Source organism: Archocentrus centrarchus, unplaced genomic scaffold (genome assembly GCF_007364275.1).
Source record: "Archocentrus centrarchus isolate MPI-CPG fArcCen1 unplaced genomic scaffold, fArcCen1 scaffold_24_ctg1, whole genome shotgun sequence".
In the NCBI taxonomy this organism is placed as follows: domain Eukaryota; kingdom Metazoa; phylum Chordata; class Actinopteri; order Cichliformes; family Cichlidae; genus Archocentrus; species Archocentrus centrarchus.
This window is the reverse complement of record NW_022060254.1, coordinates 7,250,126-7,277,275: the sequence shown is the minus strand read 5'-3', so window position 1 is coordinate 7,277,275 and position 27,150 is coordinate 7,250,126. Positions and strand designations below refer to the sequence as shown.

General features: G+C 40.0%; 1 protein-coding gene and 2 pseudogenes across 1 annotated transcript; all 3 read left to right on the top strand.

Moving 5' to 3' along the window:
• Positions 1 to 1,526: 1,526 nt before the first annotated feature.
• On the top strand, positions 1,527 to 5,672 carry LOC115775667 (E3 ubiquitin-protein ligase TRIM39-like; annotated as a pseudogene).
• Positions 5,673 to 9,249: 3,577 nt separating this feature from the next.
• On the top strand, positions 9,250 to 11,923 carry LOC115775694 (nuclear factor 7, brain-like). Its single transcript, XM_030723170.1, has one exon. The coding sequence runs from the start codon at positions 9,376 to 9,378 to the stop codon at positions 10,783 to 10,785; it is 1,410 nt and encodes a 469-aa protein (XP_030579030.1). The 5' UTR covers positions 9,250 to 9,375; the 3' UTR covers positions 10,786 to 11,923.
• The window catches only part of LOC115775666 (nuclear factor 7, brain-like), a 29,855-nt pseudogene continuing 12,953 nt past the window's right edge, over positions 10,249 to 27,150 (top strand).

Below are 27,150 nucleotides of genomic sequence, written 5' to 3'. Positions count from 1 at the left end.
TTGTTGTGTTTAACATGAAGTTGTTGGAGGACCTGTGTGAACAATGTAGATGTGAAGTTAGAGCCTTGATCAGTCTGATCAGCATCAGTCTGCCATCTGTGTGTGCTTCACTGTGTGTGACAGCGCCCCCTGCTGGAGCTTCTCCTCTTTGCAGCAGCAGTGACTCTCGCTGCTGATGCTCAGCGAGTGCTCCTCATCGTCACTCAGGTATGTACAAAAGGCAGCCGCTCTGCACTGACAGCACAGAGCCCCATAGAAAAGCATGTGAAACAATCATCATCATGTTTAATCTGCCTGATTATTTATAATGTGTCCCACACAAACAATCAACTGTGGTTTAAAGTTGTTTATATATATATATATATATATATGTATATGTATATATGTATATGTATATATATATATATGTATATGTATATATGTATATGTATATATATACATATACATATATATATATATACATATACATACATATATATATATATATATGTATATGTATATATGTATATATATATATATGTATATGTATATATGTATATGTATATATATATATGTATATATATATATATACATATATATATATACATATATATATATACATATATATATATATATATATATATATATATATATATATATATATATATATATATATATGTATGTATATGTATATATGTATATGTATATATATATATGTATATATATATATGTATATATATATATATATATATATAATTTTTTTAAAGCTATATACAAAAATGTGGTTTTCTTGGAATTGTTCATCCTAAACATCATATTAAAAAAACTGAAACACAAAAATAAAAACTACAATTATAACCAGAGGGAAGTACATGAGAACTAATGTATTACAATACACAATGTAATACGTGCTGAGATCAAAGCTGCAGGACGATAAAAGCTGTGAATCAAAGTCCACAGAAAGAGCTGTAATCCAGAATAACCAGAGGAGCTTTATGACACACATGAAGATCATCTTTGAGTTTGTTTGGAACCACAAATGCTTTATGAACTAAAAACAAGAGTCCTGCTCAGTTATGGGCAAAGTTAAAGTTTTAGTGGAATTTCAAAAAGAGGAAAATAAGTAACAAGATTAATATAATAGTGGTCATCACTCTAGATTTATAATATTACAGTTTATATGGCACATCTATGTTAGTAAAATATTACAGGTCTGTTGATCATTCAGTATTTATTTCTGTATAGTTCCTCTCCACCTTCTAACATCACTCCCATGATGGTCTTTTTAGCATTTAACACTTTTTTAAATCTATTTTTTAAAGAAATAGTAATCAGGTGCATCATGGGTAATTTCCACTGTAAATATCAATCACAGTGAAATTAATGAGGAAAGGCAGTAAAAACAGTGGAATGACCGCTGTGTCTTCATGAAGTTCAGACTCCTGCGTGAACTTGTGTTAATAAACTATCATCCACATGAGTTTGAATAAGCTTTGTTTCCACAGCAACAAATAAAGCTTGAATGCAGGAAAGCAGCTGTGGGTGTCATGAGCCGCTGTGGCAGCAGGACTGAGGAGCCCAATGCAGGACAAACCAGGAAGCTTCTTCTACAGGGATCCAGACTGACAGAGGGAACCACAGCAGGCAGGTAAGTGATGATGGCACAACAAGGAACACATGCAGACTGAGGACCTAAATACACACACAAGGTCATCAGGAACAAGCAACAGGTGAACGTAATTAACCAAACGAGACAAGGGGACGCTAAACTAAACACAAAGCACCAGGAACAAAGGACTTTCAAAGTAAAACAGGAAACACAGGACAGAGACGCAGGGCGGACAGGAACCAAGGGAACCAGGAGATCCAAATATAAACCAGAAGAAACTCAGTGAAACCAGAACTAAACACCAAATGCTGGGCACACGGTCCAGGACCATGACAGTGGGTTTATGTCTGCAGCACATTTAAACTGTTAGAAAACAACCTCATGAACTAAAGGTGTGATAAACGGTCATTAAACAGCCACAAATGGAAAACTGATTCACTCACAAAGATTATTGAAGGTTGTGTACGTGCTGTAAAATGCAAATCAGTGCAAAGCTTCTCAAAATCCACATGTATAGAAATGAGTCTTTTTTTATTATCAGCAATGTCACAAACGAGTGAACAATAAGACAAATGAATAAAGCATCAGCCTCTCCATAAAGCCTGTATATGTAAGTGAGAACAAAGGTCAACAATGAAAAGCACCTTTGAAATAAAGAAACAAACATCACAGCTTCAAAGACACCATTTATTTAACAGCTGAACTCCTGAAAGATGAAGAAAGCAGGAAGCATTTCTCCTGCTCTGGGTGATGAATTTGAAAATCCTCGATGACATCATCTAGTTATCGCATGCACGAGATTTTCATAAAAATTGACCTCTGACCTTTACCTTGAAGTCAAGGTTTACAGCAGATCAATCGATGGTGTGAATTTGATCATCTGAGGTCACATCGTTCTCAGGTTACAGCTGAACACCAACAACACCACCAAGGTTTTGACTTTAGCTCGACTTCTTCTTTGAAACAACCGAACCAAAAATCATTTGATCAAATGGAGACGAGTGTCAGAGGATCTGTGACAGAAGGAGAGCAGTGAGAGTGAAAGGAAAGGTTTACAAGATGGTGGTGAGACCTGCTGTGATGTTTGGTTTGGAGACGGAGGCACTGACACAAAGACAGGAGGCTGAGCTGAAGATCTTCACTGGGAGTGAGCAGGATGGATGAGATTAGAAGTGAGGACATCAGCTCAGGCTGAGCAGTTTGGAGACAAAGCTAGAGAGGTGAGGCTGAGATGGTTTGGACAGGGTGAGATGGAGGCAGATGATCTGCTGCGGTGGCCCCTTAGATGTGATGTAGCTCAGTAGATTTACTTAAGTAATGCACAGAAGTACAGTGTTGAAGCTCCATATCAGTTTTCTGATAAAACATGAGGATCTCCAGCCACAGTTGGACTGGACGGCATCAGGATGTGTTTAAAAGCAGGTAGTTAATGAGCAGCAGTGCTGGAATCAGCAGTGGAATCCAGTGGATTAGAAAATGTAAAAAATCTGACTAAAACTGTGAGCAGACACAAAATGCTGAGTTTGTTTTCTGTGCTTTTTAACGTCTCAGTACATCCATCCACTTTCCTCCACTTCTTCAGCTCCAGCAGGGTGGATGGATCTCTGGACATGGAGAAACATCACACAGAAAGGCCCAAATCCAAGACTTGGATGGTGTTAGGGCGCAGTGCTAACCACCACAGCACCATGTTTGTTTGTTTGTTTGAAATGATCAGTGATTTTGATGGTTAATCATCTATGTGGATGTCTGTTTAGTGGCTCAACAGCAGCATTTTAAAATAATCCTTCAACATTTTGATCAGTCGGAGCTTCTGTTTGTTCCAGCGTGTTTAAACTCTCACTTCATCCGTCACATGTTAAACGACTGTTTCCTGCTTTTCACCTGCTGAGCAACTATGATGAAAATGTCAGAAACATGAGTTCATTGATCTCCTGTCTTATTGATCTCTTCATTAATTAAATCATCTATTTAATGAAACACAAGAAAATATTTTTAAAAATATCAGATAAAGACACCAAAGGTGACCAAATGTTTTTTTTAAATACATAATTATAAAAAGGCTGTGCAATGAAATGAGCTTTTCTTGGAATTGTTGAACCTTTAGACCAAAGCATTGTGAAAATAAACAGATCATAAAAGAGGGACGTGCATGTGAACTCCTTTATCTACTAAAATACAATACAGTGTATTTACAGTGAGGACGATAAAAGCTGTGAAGCAAAGTCCAAAGAAAGAGCTGCAATCCAGAATAACTGGTGGAGCTTTATGACACAAATGAAGATCATGTTTGAGTTTGTTGGAAACCACAAATGCTTTATGAACTAAAAATAATTTTATCAAACAAAAGTGACCTGAAAGAAAATCTGGAGTGTTTAGAGTCCATGACAAATGTTTCGGGTCTCATCCTGTTGTGCCTAAAGGTAACAGAAGACAGCAGGATGCAGTTAATAATTAACTGATGAAAGATTTGGATCACATCTGAATATCACTAAAGATTCAGTTGAAACCAGGAAGCCGTGACAGGGTTTGGCATTCGTTACTGAACTGTGCTGACCTGGTGGACAGGAAGAGGCAAACTGTGGGGAACTTTGATTCAGTGAGAGTTTCATTTGAGAGAAAGTTGCAGAGAAAGATGCTCTTCTTCAAGATTTCCTGAACTTTCACGTGTGCTCAGAGACTTTCAGAGATCCTGTGTCTCTGAGCTGCAGCCACAGCTTCTCTTCAAGCTGCCTGCAGAAATTCTGGGAACAAGCTAAAAACAAAAACTGTCCCATTTGTAAAAGAAGATCCTCAAACCACATGGAAGAACAAATGAACTCACTTGACCCTCCATTGGTGGACTTTGATCCGATTGAACCGGAGGATCCGTTTGCTGGGAGACAGAAAACTAAATCATGTGAGACGCTGAAAGAAAAGGAGAGAGTGGAGATGGTTTGCAGGAAACACCAAGAAGAGCCTAAACTGTTCTGTGTGGATGAAGATAGAGCTGTGTGTCCTGTGTGTGAGTTTTCTCTCCATCAGACTCACAAAGTGGTTCCTGTAGAAGAAGCAGTCAGTGACCTGAAGGAGCAGCTGAAATCTGCCTTAAAGTCTCTGCAGGACAAGAGGAACAAATACAAACAAGTGGAGGAAACCTACAATGAAGTGATTGCCACACTCCAAGAAGCAGCTGTTGTCCACAGAGAGGCAGATCAGAGCAGAGTTCAACAAGCTCCACCAGTTCCTGAGAGAGGAAGAGGAGTCCAGACTGGCAGCTCTGAGGGAGGAAGAGGAGCAGAAGGGGAGGACTATCAGCAGAGAGATGAAGACGATTGAGGAGCAGATCTCCTCTCTGTCAGACAGCATCTCTGCTGTTGAAGAAGAGCTGCAGAAACACAGCGTGCCATTCCTCAGCAGTTATAAAGCCACTCAGAGCAGAGCCAGAGCCCAGAGCTCACTGTCAGATCCACAGCTGCTCTCAGGAGCACTGATAGATGTGGCCAAACACCTGGGAAACCTGTCCTTCAGAGTGTGGGAGAAGATCAAGGAGAAGCTCCACTTCAGTCCTGTCATTCTGGACCCAAACACTGCAAGTCCCTGGCTCTGTCTGTCTGATGATCTGACCAGTGTGAGACATGGAGACACAAAGCAGCAGCTTCCTGACAATCCAGAGAGAAACACTAATTACAAAATAGTTTTTGGCTCTGAGGGCTTCAGCTCAGGGAAACACAGCTGGGAGGTGGAGGTAGGAGACCATCCTGGCTATTTTGTAGGATTAGCTAAAGAGTCACTTGACAGGAAAGGCATAAGTTTGGCTTCACCCAACTGTGGATTCTGGGCTTTGCTGCATTGCAGTGGAAACTATTATAATGCTGATGGTCAGCCTCTCATAGTGAAGAAGAGTCTCCAGAGGATCAGAGTCCAGCTGGACTATGACAGGGGGGAGGTGTCCTTCTACAACCCTGAAGACATGACTCACATCTACACTCACAGACACACTTTCACTGAGAAACTCTTCCCATATTTCAGTGTTGGAGAATCAGGAGACGCCAAAACCTGTGATATCAAAATGTGTCAGACTGAGATTTCATTGAAACCTTGAGTGAGATCAAGTTAATATTTATTTTTCTTTTTGTGTGAAATATGTAACTAACCTCTGATTTCAAATTATTTGGAACATTTAAACATGTAAAATATGAGATGAAACAGATTATTTTACTTTGATGTTTCATTTTAAAGAATTCAGGACATTGTTTTACTTTCTCCTGTTAAATATTTTTGTAATAATTTGTCTTGCTGTGCAGAATGAATCCATCTGTGGACTTTGATGTAATAATTCACCAACTATTTCTCTATAATGTGCATCAGTGCAGATTACTGTTGACTGAAAATCTCCTGTACATTTATCAGTTTTATCCACACAAACAAAATCTTTATTTGTCTCTTTGTTTTTGTCATATTGAGCGAATGAACAGCAACACTTCTTTGCTCATCTCTGAGCATTTGTTCAGGTGGAGCTGCTCTTTGTTCCAGTGTGTTTCTGTAAACTCTCACTTCATGTGTCAGATGTGAAACTGCACATCAGCACATTCAGGATTTCGGCTCGTTAACGGTGGATTTCCTGTTTTTCACCTGCTGAGCAAATATGATGGAAGTGTCAGGAACATGAGGTCATTGATCTCCTGGGTTATTTCTGTGCAATAAAAAAATCAAAGCCTGGCTGCAGTTTGATGTGTCTGTAAACACTGAAGGATGCTCAATTTTCTATTGAAACTCTCATTTTATTGATAACACCTTAACACATTTTCTTGAAGTAAGAGAACAGAGCAATAATCAGAAGAATCAGAGAAGCGCAGGATTAATATTATTATACAGAAGAAACCCAAAGGGACAAAAAGAGACAAAGGAAAGCAGAAAGAGGCGACTGCAGAGAAACGATGGAAGAAGGTTGGAAACAGAGAGAGTGGGAAAAGAGTGAAAGACACCCTACGGAGAGAAGCCGACTCAGTGATGTCAGTTGAAGGAATTTACATAATAAGTGTGTGTGTGTGTGTGTGTCTGCTGTTTAAGCCTTCAGGTTTCTGCATGTTCGTTTCATTGAACAGGAATGACATAAGACAATCAGAATAAGGAGTCCAGTTATTACATTTAATAAAACCATTTCAAACAGTTTACAGATTAATCTGGTTCAGAGTTGTTGGAGCTCCTGATGCAGTCAGTGCAGCTTCACACAAGTCTGACCCCGCTCTCTATCTTAGTTCAACTTTTATACAGACTTAGACACAGTTACACAGTTATTGAAATATGCAAGCATGTAGCAGCTTATCAGTTCCTTCTTCTGTGTCCTTCACTGTCGCCTGTTAACGACCTCATCTGGATCCTGTAGACACAAAACATCAAACCAAAACACTCATTCTTTTCCAGGAAATCATCAGCATGTGATTTTGTTGTTTCTCTGCTCTGCAGTCTGATTTCTGTCTGCTGTGCAGAGTTATTTCAACACCTTCACCTTGTTGTGAAGATTAATTCTGCAATATGCTACTTAATACTATCTTTCTATTTAAAGTGTTATATTTATGGTATGTCTAGTGTGCAGCTTGTTTACATTTGTCCCTTCACAGTGCAGCTGATGCTTCATCTGATTAAAGGACAGGAAGGCAGCAGAGCTCACACTCACCTCAGAGGAGGACACTTGATGCTGTTTGTGTGTCGGGCTGCACAATTAATCACTATTCATTCATTCATCTGTGATCCTTCATCCAGAATCCTGATTTCTTAGAGGCATCGGTGCCATTTTAGTCCCGCCTCTGCAGCCCTGATCAATACTGTGATTGGAAGCTGCTTCTTCTTCTACACTGATGAACTGCTGATGTCTCTGACTGGATTGTCTGTTTGATCTGACTCTAAAGTTATTGTGCAGCTCCATTAAAAGCATCAGTCTGCCATCTGTGTGTGCATTACTGTGTGTGACAGCGCCCCCTGCTGGAGCTTCTCCTCTTTGCAGCAGCAGTGACTCTTGCTGCTGATGCTCAGCGAGTGCTCCTCATCGTCACTCAGGTATGTACAAAAGGCAGCCGCTGTGCACTGACAGCACAGAGCCCCATAGAAAAGCATGTGAAACAATCATCATGTTTTATAATGTGTCCCACACAAACTGTGGTTTAAAGTTGTTTATATATATATATATATAAACTTTTTTTAAAGCTACACACAAAAATGTGGTTTTCTTGGAATTGTTCATCCTAAACATCATATTAAAAAAACTGAAACACCAAAATAAAAACTAAAATTATAAACCAGAGGGAAGTACATGAGAACTAATTTATTACAATACACAATGTAATACGTGCTGAGATCAAAGCTGCAGGACGATAAAAGCTGTGAATCAAAGTCCACAGAAAGAGCTGTAATCCAGAATAACCAGAGGAGCTTTATGACACACATGAAGATCATCTTTGAGTTTGTTTGGAACCACAAATGCTTTATGAACTAAAAACAAGAGTCCTGCTCAGTTATGGGCAAAGTTAAAGTTTTAGTGGAATTTCAAAAAGGGGAAAATAAGTAACAAGATTAATATAATAGTGGTCATCACTCTAGATTTATAATATTATAGTTTATATGGCACATCTGTGTTAGTAAAATATTACAGGTCTGTTGATCATTCAGTATTTATTTCTGTATAGTTCCTCTCCACCTTCTAACATCACTCCCATGATGGTCTTTTTAGCATTTAACACTTTTTTAAATCTATTTTTTAAAGAAATAGTAATCAGGTGCATCATGGGTAATTTCCACTGTAAATATCAATCACAGTGAAATTAATGAGGAAAGGCAGTAAAAACAGTGGAATGACCGCTGTGTCTTCATGAAGTTCAGACTCCTGCGTGAACTTGTGTTAATAAACTATCATCCACATGAGTTTGAATAAGCTTTGTTTCCACAGCAACAAATAAAGCTTGAATGCAGGAAAGCAGCTGTGGGTGTCATGAGCCGCTGTGGCAGCAGGACTGAGGAGCCCAATGCAGGACAAACCAGGAAGCTTCTTCTACAGGGATCCAGACTGACAGAGGGAACCACAGCAGGCAGGTAAGTGATGATGGCACAACAAGGAACACATGCAGACTGAGGACCTAAATACACACACAAGGTCATCAGGAACAAGCAACAGGTGAACGTAATTAACCAAACGAGACAAGGGGACGCTAAACTAAACACAAAGCACCAGGAACAAAGGACTTTCAAAGTAAAACAGGAAACACAGGACAGAGACGCAGGGCGGACAGGAACCAAGGGAACCTGGAGATCCAAATATAAACCAGAAGAAACTCAGTGAAACCAGAACTAAACACCAAATGCTGGGCACACGGTCCAGGACCATGACAGTGGGTTTATGTCTGCAGCACATTTAAATTGGCCTGAAAAAGAGGCTGAAAGTTGAATCGCGCTCGTTGGTGTAGAGCAGCAGCTCAGCTAACCTAAAATCATACGAGGAGTTAAACAGCGACACATCTGGATATGATATCAGCACAAGTTCACAGGTTCTCAGCATGTGACCATCTGACGCAGCTTTCCTTTAACACTGGGAGGAACTGCACCATCTAGTGGAGACAGGCTCAAATGGCAGTTTCATTTTTATGAGCTCCACCCATCTCAGAGGAAATGAAACTTAAAGATTCAGTTTGTCGGTCAGACCGGAATGTGGCTACATTAAAGGCTGGGATCTTTACTGACGGACACAAATTAGCTCAAAGTCAAAGGGACTGTATTCTGGTGAGTCTTATTTAAATAATCTGGATATTACAGAAATGGCTGAGAAAGATGCTCTTCTTGAAAGTTTCCTGAGCTGCCACGTGTGCTCAGAGACTTTCAGAGATCCTGTGTCTCTGAGCTGCAGCCACAGCTTCTGTTCAAGCTGCCTGCAGAAATTCTGGGAACAAGCTAAAAACAAAAACTGTCCCATTTGTAAAAGATCTTCAAAGGATGAACCATCCATAAATCTTTCTCTCAAAGAACTTGCTGACTCCTTTGCTAAGAAGCAGAGTGATAGCTCACCTGAAGAGAAGGAGAGGGAGGAGGTGGTGTGTGAGAAACATCCAGACGTTCCTTACTGGTTCTGTGTGGATGAAGATAGAGCTGTGTGTCCTGTGTGTGAGTTTTCTCTCCATCAGAGTCACAAAGTGGTTCCTGTAGAAGAAGCAGTCAGTGACCTGAAGGAGCAGCTGAAATCTGCCTTAAAGTCTCTGCAGGACAAGAGGAACAAATACAAACAAGTGGAGGAAACCTACAATGAAGTGATTGAACACTCCAAGAAGCAGCTGTTGTCCACAGAGAGGCAGATCAGAGCAGAGTTCAACAAGCTCCACCAGTTCCTGAGAGAGGAAGAGGAGTCCAGACTGGCAGCTCTGAGGGAGGAAGAGGAGCAGAAGGGGAGGACTATGAGCAGAGAGATGAAGATGATTGAGGAGCAGATCTCCTCTCTGTCAGACAGCATCTCTGCTGTTGAAGAAGAGCTGCAGAAACACAGCGTGCCATTCCTCAGCAGTTATAAAGCCACTCAGAGCAGAGCCAGAGCCCAGAGCTCACTGTCAGATCCACAGCTGCTCTCAGGAGCACTGATAGATGTGGCCAAACACCTGGGAAACCTGTCCTTCAGAGTGTGGGAGAAGATCAAGGAGAAGCTCCACTTCAGTCCTGTCATTCTGGACCCAAACACTGCACACTGCTGTCTCTGTCTGTCTGATGATCTGACCAGTGTGAGACAAGGAGACACAGAGCAGCAGCTTCCTGACAATCCAGAGAGAAACACTTATTATCCCGATGTTTTTGGCTCTGAGGGCTTCAGCTCAGGGAAACACAGCTGGGAGGTGGAGGTGGGAGACCATCCTGACTGGTTTGTAGGTTTAGTTAAAGAGTCAGTCGACAGGAAGGGAGAGTGTCCTGCTTCACCAAAATCTGGAATCTGGTGTTTAATACATGGCAGTGGAAAATACACTAATGGTGTTGGTCAGACTGTGACAGTGAAGAAGAGTCTCCAGAGGATCAGAGTCCAGCTGGACTATGACAGGGGGGAGGTGTCCTTCTACAACCCTGAAGACATGACTCACATCTACACTCACAGACACACTTTCACTGAGAAACTCTTCCCATTTTTCAGTGTTGGAGAATCAGGAGATGCCAAAACCTGTGATATCAAAATGTGTCAGATTTCACAGTAAAGTGATTCTTTTTTAACGTCTGTGTGGTGATTTTTTTATGTGTGTTGTTTTTTTCTTTAGGCTTAAAGAATCAGATTTTAGCACCAATGACATGATGGGACACATCTTTCTGTTTTATATAATGTTCAGGATATTCCCAAAGCACACAATGAGACTTTTTGGATCACATGTAGATTTTCTTTCTTTTTCAGCTGCCAAACAAAACTGTTTTCATTTGTTACTTTCTGATGTTTTCACTTGAAAGCATTGAAGTCATTTTTATTGATCTTTTTGAAGCAGATTATTGATGCTGATATAATCATTGAGCTGCTGTTTGTTTCCCATGTGTGTCAGTACAGATTACTGTTCACTGTCTGACACACAATTACATTTATTCAGTGATATTCAGGAAATGTCTTCAATTGTGTTTGTCATTGTTCCAAATTGATCTTTGTCCTGAATGTTGAGTCTAAATCACAGTGACTAAAAACTAGAGAGAAAACTGCAGATTCTTGATTCCAGCTGCAACTAAAGACTATTTAACAAAATCATCTGTTGATGTTTTAGTCAATGAAACAGCAGAAAATGAGTGATAAAGACACCAAAGGCTCACATATGAGTCCATGTTCTGTATGTCTATGAACACAAACACTGATTTGATCCTTCTTGAACATTGATGCTGTTAAAGTTGCTGTTTGTTCCAGTGTGTTTATGTCAGCTTCAGCTCACAAAGATTTATTGTCTCTATCAGACGTTTTGTTCATGCTTTCTTTTCCTGTTCTTATCCGGGGGTTACAGCAAACATTTGCTCTGTCATTGATTATTATTTTGCTCCACAGCAGCAGCAGAGCTGCTTTGTTGTAAAGGCTCATAGAAATTATTGATCCAACTGTCTGAATTCAATCTGGCCTTTGATTTTGTTGTGTTGCGTTCATGGAACTCACAGCAGTTACACAAAAACCAAAGGACCTGTTTCCATATCACAATATTTGAGCCACTGAGGGTTATTAGTTTTCTTTAAGGAAGGTTTTGCTTTGCTTGTTTTTGCCTTTTAAATGTTTACAAACAGATGATAAAGTTTTTTCTTCCCTGCTAATCTCCATCCACACTCCAGTCCAGTAGGTGGCAGTAATGCACCTGTAAGTTGGCTCCATTAAAATCCTTCCAATCCAATCAAATTGTATCTGTCTCATTCATGATCATATAAGGTTCAACTAGCAGTGAAATGTTTTAATGACTGCCCTTACACACCAGCACGATGAAAGATATGCTCAGATTATACACTAAGATCAAATGAAAATAAAATACTTCAAATATAATATAAAAATGTACCAAAATATATACACTAAATATATATTATATATAGACCCAGACAGGGTGTGTTGTGGGAGGGGGTGTAGGGTTCATTCTTCAGTGCAAATCAGTGGCAGAGCCACAGGTCTGTGTAGGTTCATCCAGGTCATAGATTCTCTGGAGGTTGAAAAAAGGCAGCTGGACTTCTTTTAGTTTCTTGAAGACGTTTCACGTCTCATCTGAAACACTTCTTCAGTTCTCAGACAAAAGGTGGAGAGACCCGGGTATTTAAACCCCAGTGGGCGTCGTCCCCTCACTCAAAGAAATCATTCTTTTGATTCACTTAATAATTTGACCTCAACAATTTCCACAAACCTCAAGTTATGTTATATGTAATTGACTTAAAATAACATGTGTGTAATCAACTTGAATATTCTCAGTAATTCCAACTATATCCAGTTAACCTGGATTTAATTAAGAGTTCAACATTCAGCTAACTAAACATGCTGACATAAAGTCAACAAAATACAGTTTCTTCTGCTTTATGTAACTGTGTTCATTAACACCCACATAGAGATATTTCCTTACTTAACTGGCTCAGCTATATTCAGTCACAAACTGAACTATATTTGTAGTTTCAGCTTAACAAACTTAAATGAGTACGACAACTACTGCATTTTGTTTCTTTGGACTTAGTAAAACAAATGATGTCCAGAATTTCTGCACAGTGTAGTTAAGTCAATTCAAACCACAGTACTTTGGTTCTGTGAAAAACTCCATTTATTAAGCAATGAAACACAATAGCACCAACCTGGCAACCTGCCCGTGTTTAAATGACCTAACAACAGATTTGTGTTACCATATAAATCAACATTTCAGTCTGTGGATGATCTTAAATGACTAAAACTGATGAAAACAAACAGCTCACAGAGTCCTCATGATTTTTGTTACACCTCTTCTATACAGCACAGGTAAAAGCACTCACAGAAACACACACCTGTGCGTCCTCTATCACACCTCCTCCAGCAGGCCTCCTCTGTCCTCACCATGATTTTAGGAAATGAGACATCCTGTAAGACGGCAAACTGGAATCATTTTGTGGTCTCAAAGCTCCAAAAACACAACCTGTGACATCATGTAAAAACAACCTGCTGAGAATCGACGTGTTTTTCCAGGATTCCCAAAAGTTCTTGGTTACCTGAGGCTGATGATTTAGTTGGTGCTGCTGCAGCTGCACTCAGCAGGAGGATCACAGCATGTAGGTGAGTCTGCAGGTAAATCTTTACACTGTTAAACATTCATAAAGCACTGGTGTCATAAAGTCCCTGAACTCAACAAGTGAAGGAGCAACAACAGAACTTACAGATGAGAACTTGTCATCAGAGGTCAACATGCTTCTTTTTTCATTTTAAACAGCTCCAAATAAGACATGTCGCCGGCTCAAAGGCCGCTCACAAACTATATTCATGCAGACCAAAGTTGTGCTCTTCAGTGCGTATCTATCCTCCGAGGCTGAAGTCATTGTGTTGCAGTTACTGACATACTGAAAGTGTCTCCCTGCCTCTCAGTTCTTCATGAATGCACAAACCAGCACAGAGTTCCTGATGGTCCAGCTCAGACGTCCTCAGAGCCCCAAGACTCAAATATGCTGTTCACAGAATTCAGTAACACCTTTAAGGCGTTTCTGAAAACTGTGACACAGATCTAAATATTTAAAGTGGCTCAGCTTTAGTGACTTACATTCATAAACAACATGGAAAGTTATGAGAAGGGAACGTCTTCCATGTCATTCCCATGTTTGTGCTCAGTATCTGTGGTAGGACTCTCCAGGGAAGGAGAGAAACTCAGTGTTGAACCAACTGTGTTGGTTAGACTGTAAAAATGTGCTTTTCACTCTGTCACATGTTCAATTTGAGACGTCCAAAAAGAAGGAGAGGAAGTTCTGTGAATGACTCAAACAGTATACACTGTTATATCAGGGCAACAAGTGGAGCCAAATGAAGCAAAGGGACGGCTTTAAATGAGTTTGTGTTTCAAAGTAAATCTCTGGAGGTGAATGAGGGGCAGCAGGTGGACTGAGGAGCAGCAGAGTGCAGGCTGAGCAGGTGAAACAGCAGGGAGTGGGTGAGCACGGGGAATGGAGGCTGCAAGGTGGTGGATGAGTTCAAGCAGGGAGGTGTTTAGTGGTGCAGCATGATGAATGTGTGAGCGCAGGTGTGACAATGAAACCTTTCTATGAAAAACTTCCTTTAAACTGTACCTGCAAGTAGAAATGCAGCTGTACAAGTGTGCAGCATGTGTGTAGTGTAGTAACACAACTCAGTGTTGCTTTGTTTAACTCAGCCACATCAGATGGAAGCTCCTGATTAAATATATGGAAATCAGAGCAGTAAACAGACACAACAGACAGTAAAACATCATAAATGTGCTTCTTTATTTGTCAGGTGTGATGATGATATCTGCATGGATTTGGAGTCTCATTAAAGAAGCTTTTTAAATACTTGTGTAAAATAAATCAATTACACATTAGGACCAAAAATCCTGCCAGAGAACAAATGAGACAAAAACACACAAAGTCCAGGAGAGACACACAAAAGAAGTGCAGACAAAGTTGAGAGAATCAGGTCAGAACATTGTCTGCCATGCAGCACAAAACAGCAAATACTCTGCTTCAGACGCAGTACTGGAAATACTCCATCTGGTTGGAGCAAAGATGCTGCCAGGATGCAGCGGCAGGAGGAAGGACGCATGACGCCCACTCAGCAGCAGCAAACTCAGAGGACAGTTAGAGCATTAGTTTCAGTCTGAGAGCTTAAAGATGCTCAATGTTCACAAATGACTGCATCCTACAGAGTTCAGAGCTGCAGCACATCAGTGAAAATGGCTCAAGTTAATGACATGAAACAGTGTGACAGAAACACAAGGGGAGGGGGCAGAGAAGGACACATGTTCATCATGGGAAGCCCCCCCAGCAGCCTGAGCCTATAGCAGCATGACTGAGGGAGGCTTCAGGGTCAGCTGATTAAGCCCCAACTATGAGCTTCATCACAAAGAAAGTCTGAAGTGTGATCTTAAAGCAGAGACGTTTTTGTCTCCTGAGGTGGAGCTGATTCCACAGAAGAGGAGCAGCTGAAGGCTCCGCCTCCCATTCTGCTTCTAGAAACTCCAGGAAGCACAAGCCTGCAGTCTGAGAGCCAAGAGCTCTGATGGCAAATGATCACGAGCTCTTTAAGATGATGCTGGCTCATCATTTGTATGTGAGCAGATGGAAGTAGTAATAAGGTGGTGGCCCTTTCACACCTAGGTGTGATTTTTCACACCTAGGTGATAAAAAAGCCTTGCGCGTGCATGTGAGGTGCGTGTGCGCGTGCGCGTGTCCGTGCGTGTTTGCGCTGACGTGTGATAATGACGTATACGGTATCCGTTCAAATCAGCTGATCTCATTGTCTCTCCTTACAAGGGGGCTTTTTCCCAGACGGACATCAAAGAGGTTCAAACTCACAAGACAGTGGCTAAATAAAAATACAAAGGTAAATAATCTAATATCCGAGCCCACCTGTGGTGCATAAAGCACACAACACAGTGCCTAAATTAAAATACTATGGCTAAATAATAGCCGTATATCCTCCTCAACAGTAGGGCTGTTCATTTACATACAGAACGGAGGATGACCCAGTCCTGATTACACATTAATCAGATTAGTAGATTCATCCCTGAAACCCAAGGCATTTATTTAGACACACACACAAATAATTAAAACAGTGGTCTTACTAAAAAACCGATGCACTGTTAAAATAAATTTAAAAAAAATATACTGACATCCACAACATATCCCAACATCCGCTTAGCAATGTGTAACTTTTTAGAAAGCCATAACCCGGCGACAACTTGGAGTACGACCCTGACCTGTGTCAGTACAGGGCGTCTGTGTTAATAAAACTGCACTTCCTGTATGGGATCACAAACATGTGAGTAGGTAATGCAAAGTTAGCTCAAAAATCTCTGAGTTTTGCTTCTTCTAGCAAGCTGTCCCACAGACTTTTGTGATGTTCTTGAGTGAAATGAGTAACTACTTTTACTGTGAAAACCAAAGAAATTCCGACAGTATTAAAAAAATATCAGACTATGCTCAAACTAGGCAATCCTATATCAACATTCTCCTCACAGGGTTAAGACAGAAAAAACAGAATCTCACGCTTATCATAAGCTTTATGCGGTGAGCAGTACATTATTTTTCCATGTTAAAGCGTGGAGCGATGAGAGTGTGATCAGCTGAAACGGAGTTATTTTGTTGTTCTTTCAAATGAAGGCGCAAAGGATCATGGGAGTTCTCATTTCGGCGTTTATGTGTTTAGTTACAATGTTATCGGTCATGTTTTGCGGATCTCTCATCGATATTATTAATTTGAGATATGAATTACGCATGCGGTCAGGTACGGAGACTAACTAGTAATGGAACACCGTGACTGAGATGTCTGTATCCGCTAAGGGCCTACCGTCACCGCGGGTGTTTCAGAGCAGCACGTTTGTGTTTCTTGTCAATAAAGCTGTAGTTCCTGGATTTGACCAGTGAGCGCACGTCAGAAACTCTAAGGTGCCGTTTACACGAGGCCGTTTTCACTGGAAACGGTGTCGTTTTGATGCGTTTCAGCCTTTCGTTTACACGATGGCATTTCAGAAACGATCCGCGTTTACACGAGGACATGTGAAACGATGAAAACGAGGTAGTTCCCATGCCAGGCCACAAGTTGGCGTTGGTTTTCTCTTTGCAGTTTGTTTACGCAAGACGCGCATGCGTGGAGTGACACAGTAGGTAGTGCGGCAAATTGTTCATTACTTACAAAACGGCCAATGTGAGAGGTTTTGTGTGGACAGATGATGAGGTTGGATCGCTGCTGCACACAACGCTGAATTACAAAACGGTAAAAACACAGGAAAAGCATAAGAAGCACTCGTGAATCCGCGAGTACTGTTTATCAGTTTGCGCGTGCGCGAAAAACTGGCCGTCGCAACCATAGTGCGCATGTGCGAGTCGAGCGTTTTCAAATCACCCCGGTTTCAAGTGTTTACACGAAAACTCAAGCCGGTGCGTTTCTGAAACGCTCCACTCTGGACCCCGTTTCTGAAACACATCGTTTTCACTCTGTTGTCGTGTAAACAGAAGGGCGAAACGCATCAAAACGACACCGTTGTCGTGTAAACGCAAGGCCGAAACGCATCAAAACGACACCGTTTCAAAATGAAAACGGTCTCGTGTAAACGGCACCTAAAATCAACTCGAATTCTCTAGTGTTTCTTGTATTTGAGCGTCACAAGACCGTCCCAAACGTTGGTTGTGAAGAGAATCGTGTAGCTTCTTTTTCCCCCAAAGTTTTTCTTTCTAAACTGACTCTGGCGTAACGCTACACTCGGACTTTTAAATGGATTCAGGTAAGCATATACTTTTACACAAAATTATGTGAACCTAAACTGTATTCTGTATAGCAACTCATTTCTTTTTTTTTTTTAAAAAAAGAAAAATAAATAAATAATTGTACGTTTGTGTATTTTGTGTATATTACATTAATGATAACTAACGATGCATGTTTTCCAGACGTTAAAACTTCACCGCCACAACCATCACGGGTGATGACCGTTCCTCCTCCTGATTCTTCATCTTCTTCATCTCCACCATCTCGCCAATTACCTGAAGAGCCGCTGTCGCGGCGCGGGGTCACGGCTGTTAAGATCGCTACACTACACATTCTGTGTAAGGCCGTGCAGAACTATCATGAAGGGATATGCCACGGATGTCGAGTCAAACACCCTAGCTATGATCAGCACAGCTGTAAGCAGGTTATTCCTGATTTCTTTTACGCGCCCCATTACGACGAAGTGATGAAAATATTCTGGACAGATCGTCTCATTCCTGCCGTTCGACTCTTCTTGTGGTCTAACAGTCGGGACGACGCACGTAAGGATTTCACATGGATTGTGGACGCTCAGGTGTCTGAATTGTTGCATGCATTAAACATCTTAGATGCAATAGACAGTTTGTATCATGATCTGAGGGAGGAATATTTCTTTGAGGACTTACCAGCAGAGCTTATCATGGTGGAAAACTACTGGTTAGGCAAACACAGACTGTGTATGTAATGCATACTCTGTATTTTTGGTTTATGGGTTGAAATAAAAAAAAATCAATATTAAAAACTGTACAGACTCCTCATTTTTAAACTCTGCATTCCTCACGGAAAACAGTGCAATATATGTTTAAAACATCTTTTCATTCATTCATAAATACACCACATACTATGCCCCAACAAAACAAACAAACAAACAAAAAAACAAAAAAAACAAAAAAAACTATGGTTAAAGCAATAGTTGTGTATTTTTCCTATCTAAGGTGTGTTTCTTACACCATTCTTGTAATTCTATTTGTTATCACATCTGCATTTTTCTTAAAAAAAAACAAAAAAACACTAACCGACTCTAATTCTCAGGTACAAAGAGGTCGGCACTCACACGACGTTCATTAGCTGAACTTTCACTCATGTACACTTTAACTATTCATCCCTATTACCAGGGTGAGTTACTTTAGTTTCTGTTTTTAGCACCGAAGATGTTGTCACTGAGCTTGATAAAACCTGACAGTTTGGTGAAATCATTATAGGTGCAGAATCTCATCCTTTTTTCCACACAGCATACCCCAAAGCACGTTTCAAACTCACAACAGAATATCACACAGGAGGAAATAATGTCTCAGTGACGTGTATAATCGTATTTTTGTGTAAGTCAAACGATGCACCGATTTACCCATTATCCGTGTTTCTATTCTTTTTTCATCATTAACAGAGGATCTTAGCTTGTTAATGAAACATCTCTGCACAGTTTGTCTTCATCAGAATCAATTCATTAGAATACAGCAGAATAAAAGTTTATTACAGGGTGTTGTTAAAACACATCAATTCGGCTATCATGTTTAAACAAACTCCCACTCCTAAATAACCTTTTATAAAATAACAATGCTAACAGACCGTATGTCTGCATCATGCAGAAGGATTAGGATGTTGATAAATCAGATCATACAGACTAGCACGTTTTTTTTCATGTGTAAACTTTGTTTTTCTGTATCTTAGACTGCATAGTGCCCACAGGGCTAGAGCCAATCAAGGGTGGGCCCCGGCAGAGCAAAGGATCATGGGAGTTCTCATTTCGGCGTTTATATGCTTAGTTACAATGTTGTCAGTCATGTTTTGCGCTTCTCTCAGCGATATTATTAATTTGAGATGCGAATTACGTACGTTTGTCAGGCATGGCGACTAGCTAGTAATGGATCACCGTGACTGAGAAGGGTGTAGCCCTTAATGACTCACGGTCACCGTGACTGGTTCAGAACACGCATATGCTGCAGTACTTACATATGACCAGCAGGATAAGGGCAGGAGCTCAGGAATTGGTGATAAACGCTTGTCTCTGTAGTGTGTTTTTATTCACAATGGCCCAGGAGTATGATCTGGTGGGGGTGCATAACTTCCCTGTGGAGACGTGTCAGCTACACGCGGTTGTGCTCGACATTGTTAAACTTACCGTCAAATCCGTTCTAAACATGCTTATTCAAAAACACAAAAGAGAGATTTGCGCAGGATGTGAAGCCTCACACCCCTCACAAAGAAGACACACCTGTGGGGCTCCTGTAGATAGACACTTCTTTTTCAAGTATTATGACCATCTATCAAAAAGATTTTGGAATGGACATTTATACCTATATTGATGCAAATTCTCCGTTTGGAAGGTTTCAACCCTGACAAACACAGGCTTATGGGTGCAACGGAGGCTTATCTCCATGAGTTAAGAGAGGTCAATGATATTGAACGGGCGCTTTTTGAATTGGAGGACAGTGTTATTGGTGTCAAACGGTCATCTGTTGACCATGTTTTAAATCAAAAGTATCATCTGTGGAATTAACTTCATTGTATGCATTTAAATCGAAATTGCATACTTTTTTTTTTTTTTTGGATGGGTCCATCGTTTGTACTTGATTTAATTAACTTTTGTTATAATTTTTTGTTATTTTATGGCTATTTTATGTATATCTTTTAACTATGTGATGTTTGTATTTCTGTTTTACATGATTATATTCTACTGATGCTTATCTTAGTCTGAACACCCATGAAAATAAGAGATTTTTAATCTCAATGGTTCCTTTCCTTGCTAAAATATCAGCTTAGTTTGATATCACTATAGTGGACTTAAGAAATTTTTCATAGTATCATATCATTGCTTGTTGATGTGCAAAGTCTGCAACAATATGTTTTTTAAAATAAAAGTTTGTAGTGCAGTACTGGTGAGGCACAGCAGCGTTTTTATACACAAATCTGCACACTGAGGTCTAGTGAACGTGTAGGCATACAAAGTATTTTGTTTATCTCCACAGTTTGTATATCACTCCTATTGTGGTTTTAGTTTAAAGCAGCTGTATAAGAGAGAGAAAAAGCATTAACTATATTCTAACAGTACATGTGAAAGAAAACTCAAAGTTTACTCAAACAGGGCGGCAGTGCGCACATCTACTATGAAATGGGTGAATATCAGTTAGGATTATCTACAAGGCTTTGTTTTGTGAGTAAAAAATCACTGTACTGAATTATATTACTTAAAACTATGAGGTGAAATTAATACCATCACACAAGGTTGTGATGTTTATGTATCCAAAAATCAAAACATTCAGCGCATTGAATGCATTATTGGCTCAGTGTCCTTTATACACACTTTACAAGCTTTGTCCCAATAAAGTTCACAGATTAGGCAAAATGGCCTCTAAGCAAATGCAAAACCCCACAGACTGGGGGAGATAACTCAGAAAACCTCATCCACACAGTTCAACACCTACCCCCCACATTCACAATTCCTACCAATACAGACATACCCCCCTCCCCATCACTTCTCCCCCATCAGCTCAGGACTATCCCTTCACAGTCCCCCATGCCTGCAGTCTTGTGTGTGATTTAAACTATGTTTTTAACTCACACAGTATAACCGCAAGGATTTTATTTTGCTCATGAATGGATCTATACCAACTTTTCATCAGTAGACTATACCAAAGAAATATGTTTCTCTCCACTAAATCCCCCAAAGTTTTTTTTTTATTGGAATAAAAGACCTATGAATTTACCGCTGTTTTAACTACTTTCACGCCAAACCATCATGAGTTATGTTTGAGTAAATTAACCATGTATTTTCAGAGCCTACATCAGTGGTAAGTGGAATCTGAAACTAAGTTAGATAAAAATAATGCAGGTGCACGAGGGTTGTAGGGGTCATACTTACATCATACCTGATAGAGGAATACCAGACTCATGTAGTTGAAGAAACAATTTTAATACATTTTATTTAACAAGATACGGTCACACGTATTTTGTTGTAACCACAAGTTTATTCTGTAGTGAAGATCATGAAATTTTTTAACATGTGTATCAATTTTAATGATCAGATACACATGAACAGATGTGTTTAATGTGACAAGAAAAAGGTGAAAAGAATCATTAGTTTGCACATATTGTAGGTGGGGGAAAAAAAAGAGCAGTAAGCACAGAAAAAAGTCCTTTTTTTTCATTTTTGGAACACAAAAAACTATAACTTTTAACCCGTACACAAAACGCTGTATCACTCCTGCTTTTATGAATGTTTATCCCATCACATATCACAAAAAACAACATAAGACAGCAAATGATTTATACACATAGGCATATCAAACAATCAATTTTCTCGTAAATTGCTTGTTACTGTAATGTTACAGGTTGTCTCAAACTGATGTGGTGTTTGAGGGGGTCCACCATTCAGGTACATAGGGTATGGACTCATCCTGAATCCAGAGCGGCTCAGGTTCAGATGCTTTCTCCTCAGCCCTGATACGGTTACGTGGGATGTCTAACATTGCAGCTACACCGAAATCCATCCATAGTTCTTGTTGGTGTGGATACGACGGCGACGTATGTGGAAGTTTGGGTCGCACCACGAACAGGGGCATATTGCTGTCTGTGGGCCGCTCCACCAGGTCAGATCACATGATGAATCCTTAAGCGGTTCGGGGACAGACGTTTTCTCATTACCCGTGGACCCGATGATACCCGCCGAATTCTTTACCTCACTGCGTGGCTGGTTAGGATTGTCTGTCATGACATCTTCAGACTTAAGTGGCTGAGGGTCAGATGTTTTCTGTGGTCCGACGAAAGGATGCCAGGACCACTCTGTTGTATCGATGACTAGTGAAGGATTAAAATGCCACAAATCTTCCTCATCATCCTCGCTGGGTTCAATAGTCCAGGGTTGCGGAGGCGAGTCATTCCAGACAGACGCATCGTCAACATCATACCGTTTTTCAGATGTAGGGATGCAGTATTCAGAGACTTCAGAGTTTCCACTGACTGTACTGTTTGTACTTTGTTTGTCCAGGTTTGTCTGGTCAGAAGAGTCGTAAGACGCCATATTCTCGCCCCAGAGTCTGTGTTGTGAAAATATATGACCTTACAACAATTGACCACGGCTTTTAAAGACCGCGTGTGAAAGGGGGAGGGTATCAAGGTAAAACAGGCGTTGTATTACTAGCATCTAAACTGCCTGTAAATCATTTTGTTTATGCTTGATATGAATCAAACATTCGTACCATAGACAATGCATGAATTTACAGGCAGTTTAGATGCTAGTAATACAACGCCTGTTTTACCTTGATACCCTCCCCCTTTCACACGCGGTCTTTAAAAGCCGTGGTCAATTGTTGTAAGGTCATATATTTTCACAACACAGACTCTGGGGCGAGAATATGGCGTCTTACGACTCTTCTGACCAGACAAACCTGGACAAACAAAGTACAAACAGTACAGTCAGTGGAAACTCTGAAGTCTCTGAATACTGCATCCCTACATCTGAAAAACGGTATGATGTTGACGATGCGTCTGTCTGGAATGACTCGCCTCCGCAACCCTGGACTATTGAACCCAGCGAGGATGATGAGGAAGATTTGTGGCATTTTAATCCTTCACTAGTCATCGATACAACAGAGTGGTCCTGGCATCTTTTCGTCGGACCACAGAAAACATCTGACCCTCAGCCACTTAAGTCTGAAGATGTCATGACAGACAATCCTAACCAGCCACGCAGCGAGGTAAAGAATTCAGCGGGTATCATCGGGTCCACGGGTAATGAGAAAACGTCTGTCCCCGAACCGCTTAAGGATTCATCATGTGATCTGACCTGGTGGTGCGGCCCACAGACAGCAATATGCCCCTGTTCGTGGTGCGACCCAAACTTCCACATACGTCGCCGTCGTATCCACACCAACAAGAACTATGGATGGGATTTCGGTGTAGCTGCAATGTTAGACATCCCACGTAACCGTATCAGGGCTGAGGAGAAAGCATCTGAACCTGAGCCGCTCTGGATTCAGGATGAGTCCATACCCTATGTATCTGAATGGTGGACCCCTCAAACACCACATCAGTTTGAGACAACCTGTAACATTACAGTAACAAGCATTTTACGAGAAAATTGATTGTTTGATATGCCTATGTGTATAAATCATTGCTGTCTTATGTTGTTTTTTGTGATATGTGATGGGATAAACATTCATAAAAGCAGGAGTGATACAGCGTTTTGTGTACGGGTTAAAAGTTATAGTTTTTGTGTTCCAAAAAATGAAAAAAGGACTTTTTTCTGTGCTTACTGCTCTTTTTTTTCCCCCACCTACAATATGTGCAAACTAACGATTCTTTTCACCTTTTTCTTGTCACATTAAACACATCTGTTCATGTGTATCTGATCATTAAAATTGATACACATGTTAAAAAATTTCATGATCTTCACTACAGAATAAACTTGTGGTTACAACAAAATACGTGTGACCGTATCTTGTTAAATAAAATGTATTAAAATGTTTCTTCAACTACATGAGTCTGGTATTCCTCTATCAGGTATGATGTAAGTATGACCCCTACAACCCTCGTGCACCTGCATTATTTTTATCTAACTTAGTTTCAGATTCCCCTTACCACTGATGTAGGCTCTGAAAATACATGGTTAATTTACTCAAACATAACTCATGATGGTTTGGCGTGAAAGTAGTTAAAACAGCGGTAAATTCATAGGTCTTTTATTCCAATAAAAAAAAAAACTTTGGGGGATTAGTGGAGAGAAACATATTTCTTTGGTATAGTCTACTGATGAAAGTTGGTATAGATCCATTCATGAGCAAAATAAAATCCTTGCGGTTTATACCGTGTGAGTTAAAAACATAGTTTAAATCACACACAAGACTGCAGGCATGGGGGACTGTGAAGGGATAGTCCTGAGCTGATGGGGGAGAAGTGATGGGGAGGGGGGTATGTCTGTATTGGTAGGAATTGTGAATGTGGGGGGTAGGTGTTGAACTGTGTGGATGAGGTTTTCTGAGTTATCTCACCCAGTCTGTGGGGTTTTGCATTTGCTTAGAGGCCATTTTGCCTAATCTGTAAACTTTTATTGGGACAAAGTTTGTAAAGTGTGTATAAAGGACACTGAGCCAATAATGCATTCAATGCGCTGAATGTTTTGATTTTTGGATACATAAACATCACAACCTTGTGTGATGGTATTAATTTCACCTCATAGTTTTAAGTAATATAATTCAGTACAGTGATTTTTTACTCACAAAACAAAGCCTAGTAGATAATCCTAACTGATATTCACCCATTTCATAGTAGATGTGCGCACTGCCGCCCTGTTTGAGTAAACTTTGAGTTTTCTTTCACATGTACTGTTAGAATATAGTTAATGCTTTTCTCTCTCTTATACAGCTGCTTTAAACTAAACCACAATAGGAGTGATATACAAACTGTGGAGATAACAAATACTTTGTATGCCTACACGTTCACTAGACCTCAGTGTGCAGATTGTGTTATAAAACGCTGCTGTGCCTCACCAGTACTGCACTACAAACTTTTATTTTTAAAAAACATATTGTTGCAGACTTTGCACATCAACAAACAATGATATGATACTATGAAAATTTCTTAAGTCCACTATAGTGATATCAAACTAAGCTGATATTTTAGCAAGGAAGGAACCATTGAGATTAAAAATCTCTTATTTTCATGGGTGTTCAGACTAAGATAAGCATCAGTAGAATATAATCATGTAAAACAGAAATACAAACATCACATAGTTAAAAGATATACATAAAATAGCCATAAATAACAAAAAATTATAACATAAGCTAATGTAAATCAAGTACAAACGATGGACCCAGCCAAAAAAAAAAAAAAGTATGCAATTTCGATTTAAATGCATACAATGAAGTTAATTCCACAGATGATACTTTTGATTTAAAACATGGTCAACAGATGACCGTTTTGACACAATAACACTGTCCTCCAATTCAAAAAGCGCCCGTTCAATATCATTGACCTCTCTTAACTCATGGAGATAAGCCTCCGTTGCACCCAAAGTCCTGTGTTTGTCAGGGTTGAAACCCTCCAACGGAGAATTTGCATCAATATAGGTATAAAATGTCCATTCCAAAATCTTTTTGATAGATGGTCATAATACTTGAAAAAGAAGTGTCTATCTACAGGAGCCCACAGGTGTGTCTTCTTTGTGAGGGGTGTGAGGCTTCACATCCTGCGCAAATCTCTCTTGTGTTTTTGAATAAGCATGTTTAGAACGGATTTGACGGTAAGTTTAACAATGTCGAGCACAACCGCGTGTAGCTGACACGTCTCCACAGGGAAGTTATGCACCCCCACCAGATCATACTCCTGGGCCATTGTGAATAAAAACACACTACAGAGACAAGCGTTTATCACCAATTCCGGAGCTCCTGCCCTTATCCTACTGGTCATATGTAAGTACTGCAGCATATGCGTGTTCTGAACCAGTCACGGTGACCGTGAGTCATTAAGGGCTACACCCTCTCAGTCACGGTGATCCATTACTAGCTAGTCGCCATGCCTGACAAACGTACGTAATTCGCATCTCAAATTAATAATATCGCTGAGAGAAGCGCAAAAACATAACTGACAACATTGTAACTAAGCATATAAACGCCGAAATGAGAACTCCCATGATCCTTTGCTCTGACGGGGCCCACCCTTGATTGGCTCTAGCCCTGTGGGCACTATGCAGTCTAAGATACAGAAAAACAAAGTTTACACATGAAAAAAAACGTGCTAGTCTGTATGATCTGATTATCAACATCCTAATCCTTCTGCATGATGCAGACATACGGTCTGTTAGCATTGTTATTTTATAAAAGGTTATTTAGGAGTGGGAGTTTGTTTAACATGATAGCCGAATTGATGTGTTTTAACAACACCCTGTAATAAACTTTTATTCTGCTGTATTCTAATGAATTGATTCTGATGAAGACAAACTGTGCAGAGATGTTTCATTAACAAGCTAAGATCCTCTGTAATGATGAAAAAAGAATAGAAACACGGATAATGGGTAAATCGGTGCATCGTTTTGACTTACACAAAAATACGATTATACATGTCACTGAGACATTATTTCCTTCCTGTGTGATATTCTGTTGTGAGTTTGAAACGTGCTTGGGGTATGCTGTGTGGAAAAAAGGATGAGATTCTGCACCTATAATGATTTCACCAAACTGTCAGGTTTTATCAAGCTCAGTGAAAACATCTTCGGTGCTAAAAACAGAAACTAAAGTAACTCACCCTGGTAATAGGGATGAATAGTTAAAGTGTACATGAGTGAAAGTTCAGCTAATGAACGTCGTGTGAGTGCCGACCTCTTTGTACCTGAGAATTAGAGTCGGTTAGTGTTTTTTTGTTTTTTTTAAGAAAATGCAGATGTGATAACAAATAGAATTACAAGAATGGTGTAAGAAACACACTTAGATAGGAAAAATACACAACTATTGCTTTAACCATAGTTTTTTTGTTTTTTTTGTTTTTTTGTTTGTTTGTGTGTTTTGTTGGGCATAGTATGTGGTTGTATTTATGAATGAATGAAAAGATGTTTTAACATATATTGCACTGTTTTCCGTGAGGAATGCAGAGTTTAAAATGAGGAGTCTGTACAGTTTTAATATTGATTTTTTTTTATTTCAACCCATAAACC

What these genes read in the sequence shown, in the direction of transcription:
- LOC115775694 (XM_030723170.1), top strand. Translation starts at nt 9,376, where the DNA reads ATGGCTGAGAAAGATGCTCTTCTTGAAAGTTTCCTGAGCTGCCACGTG.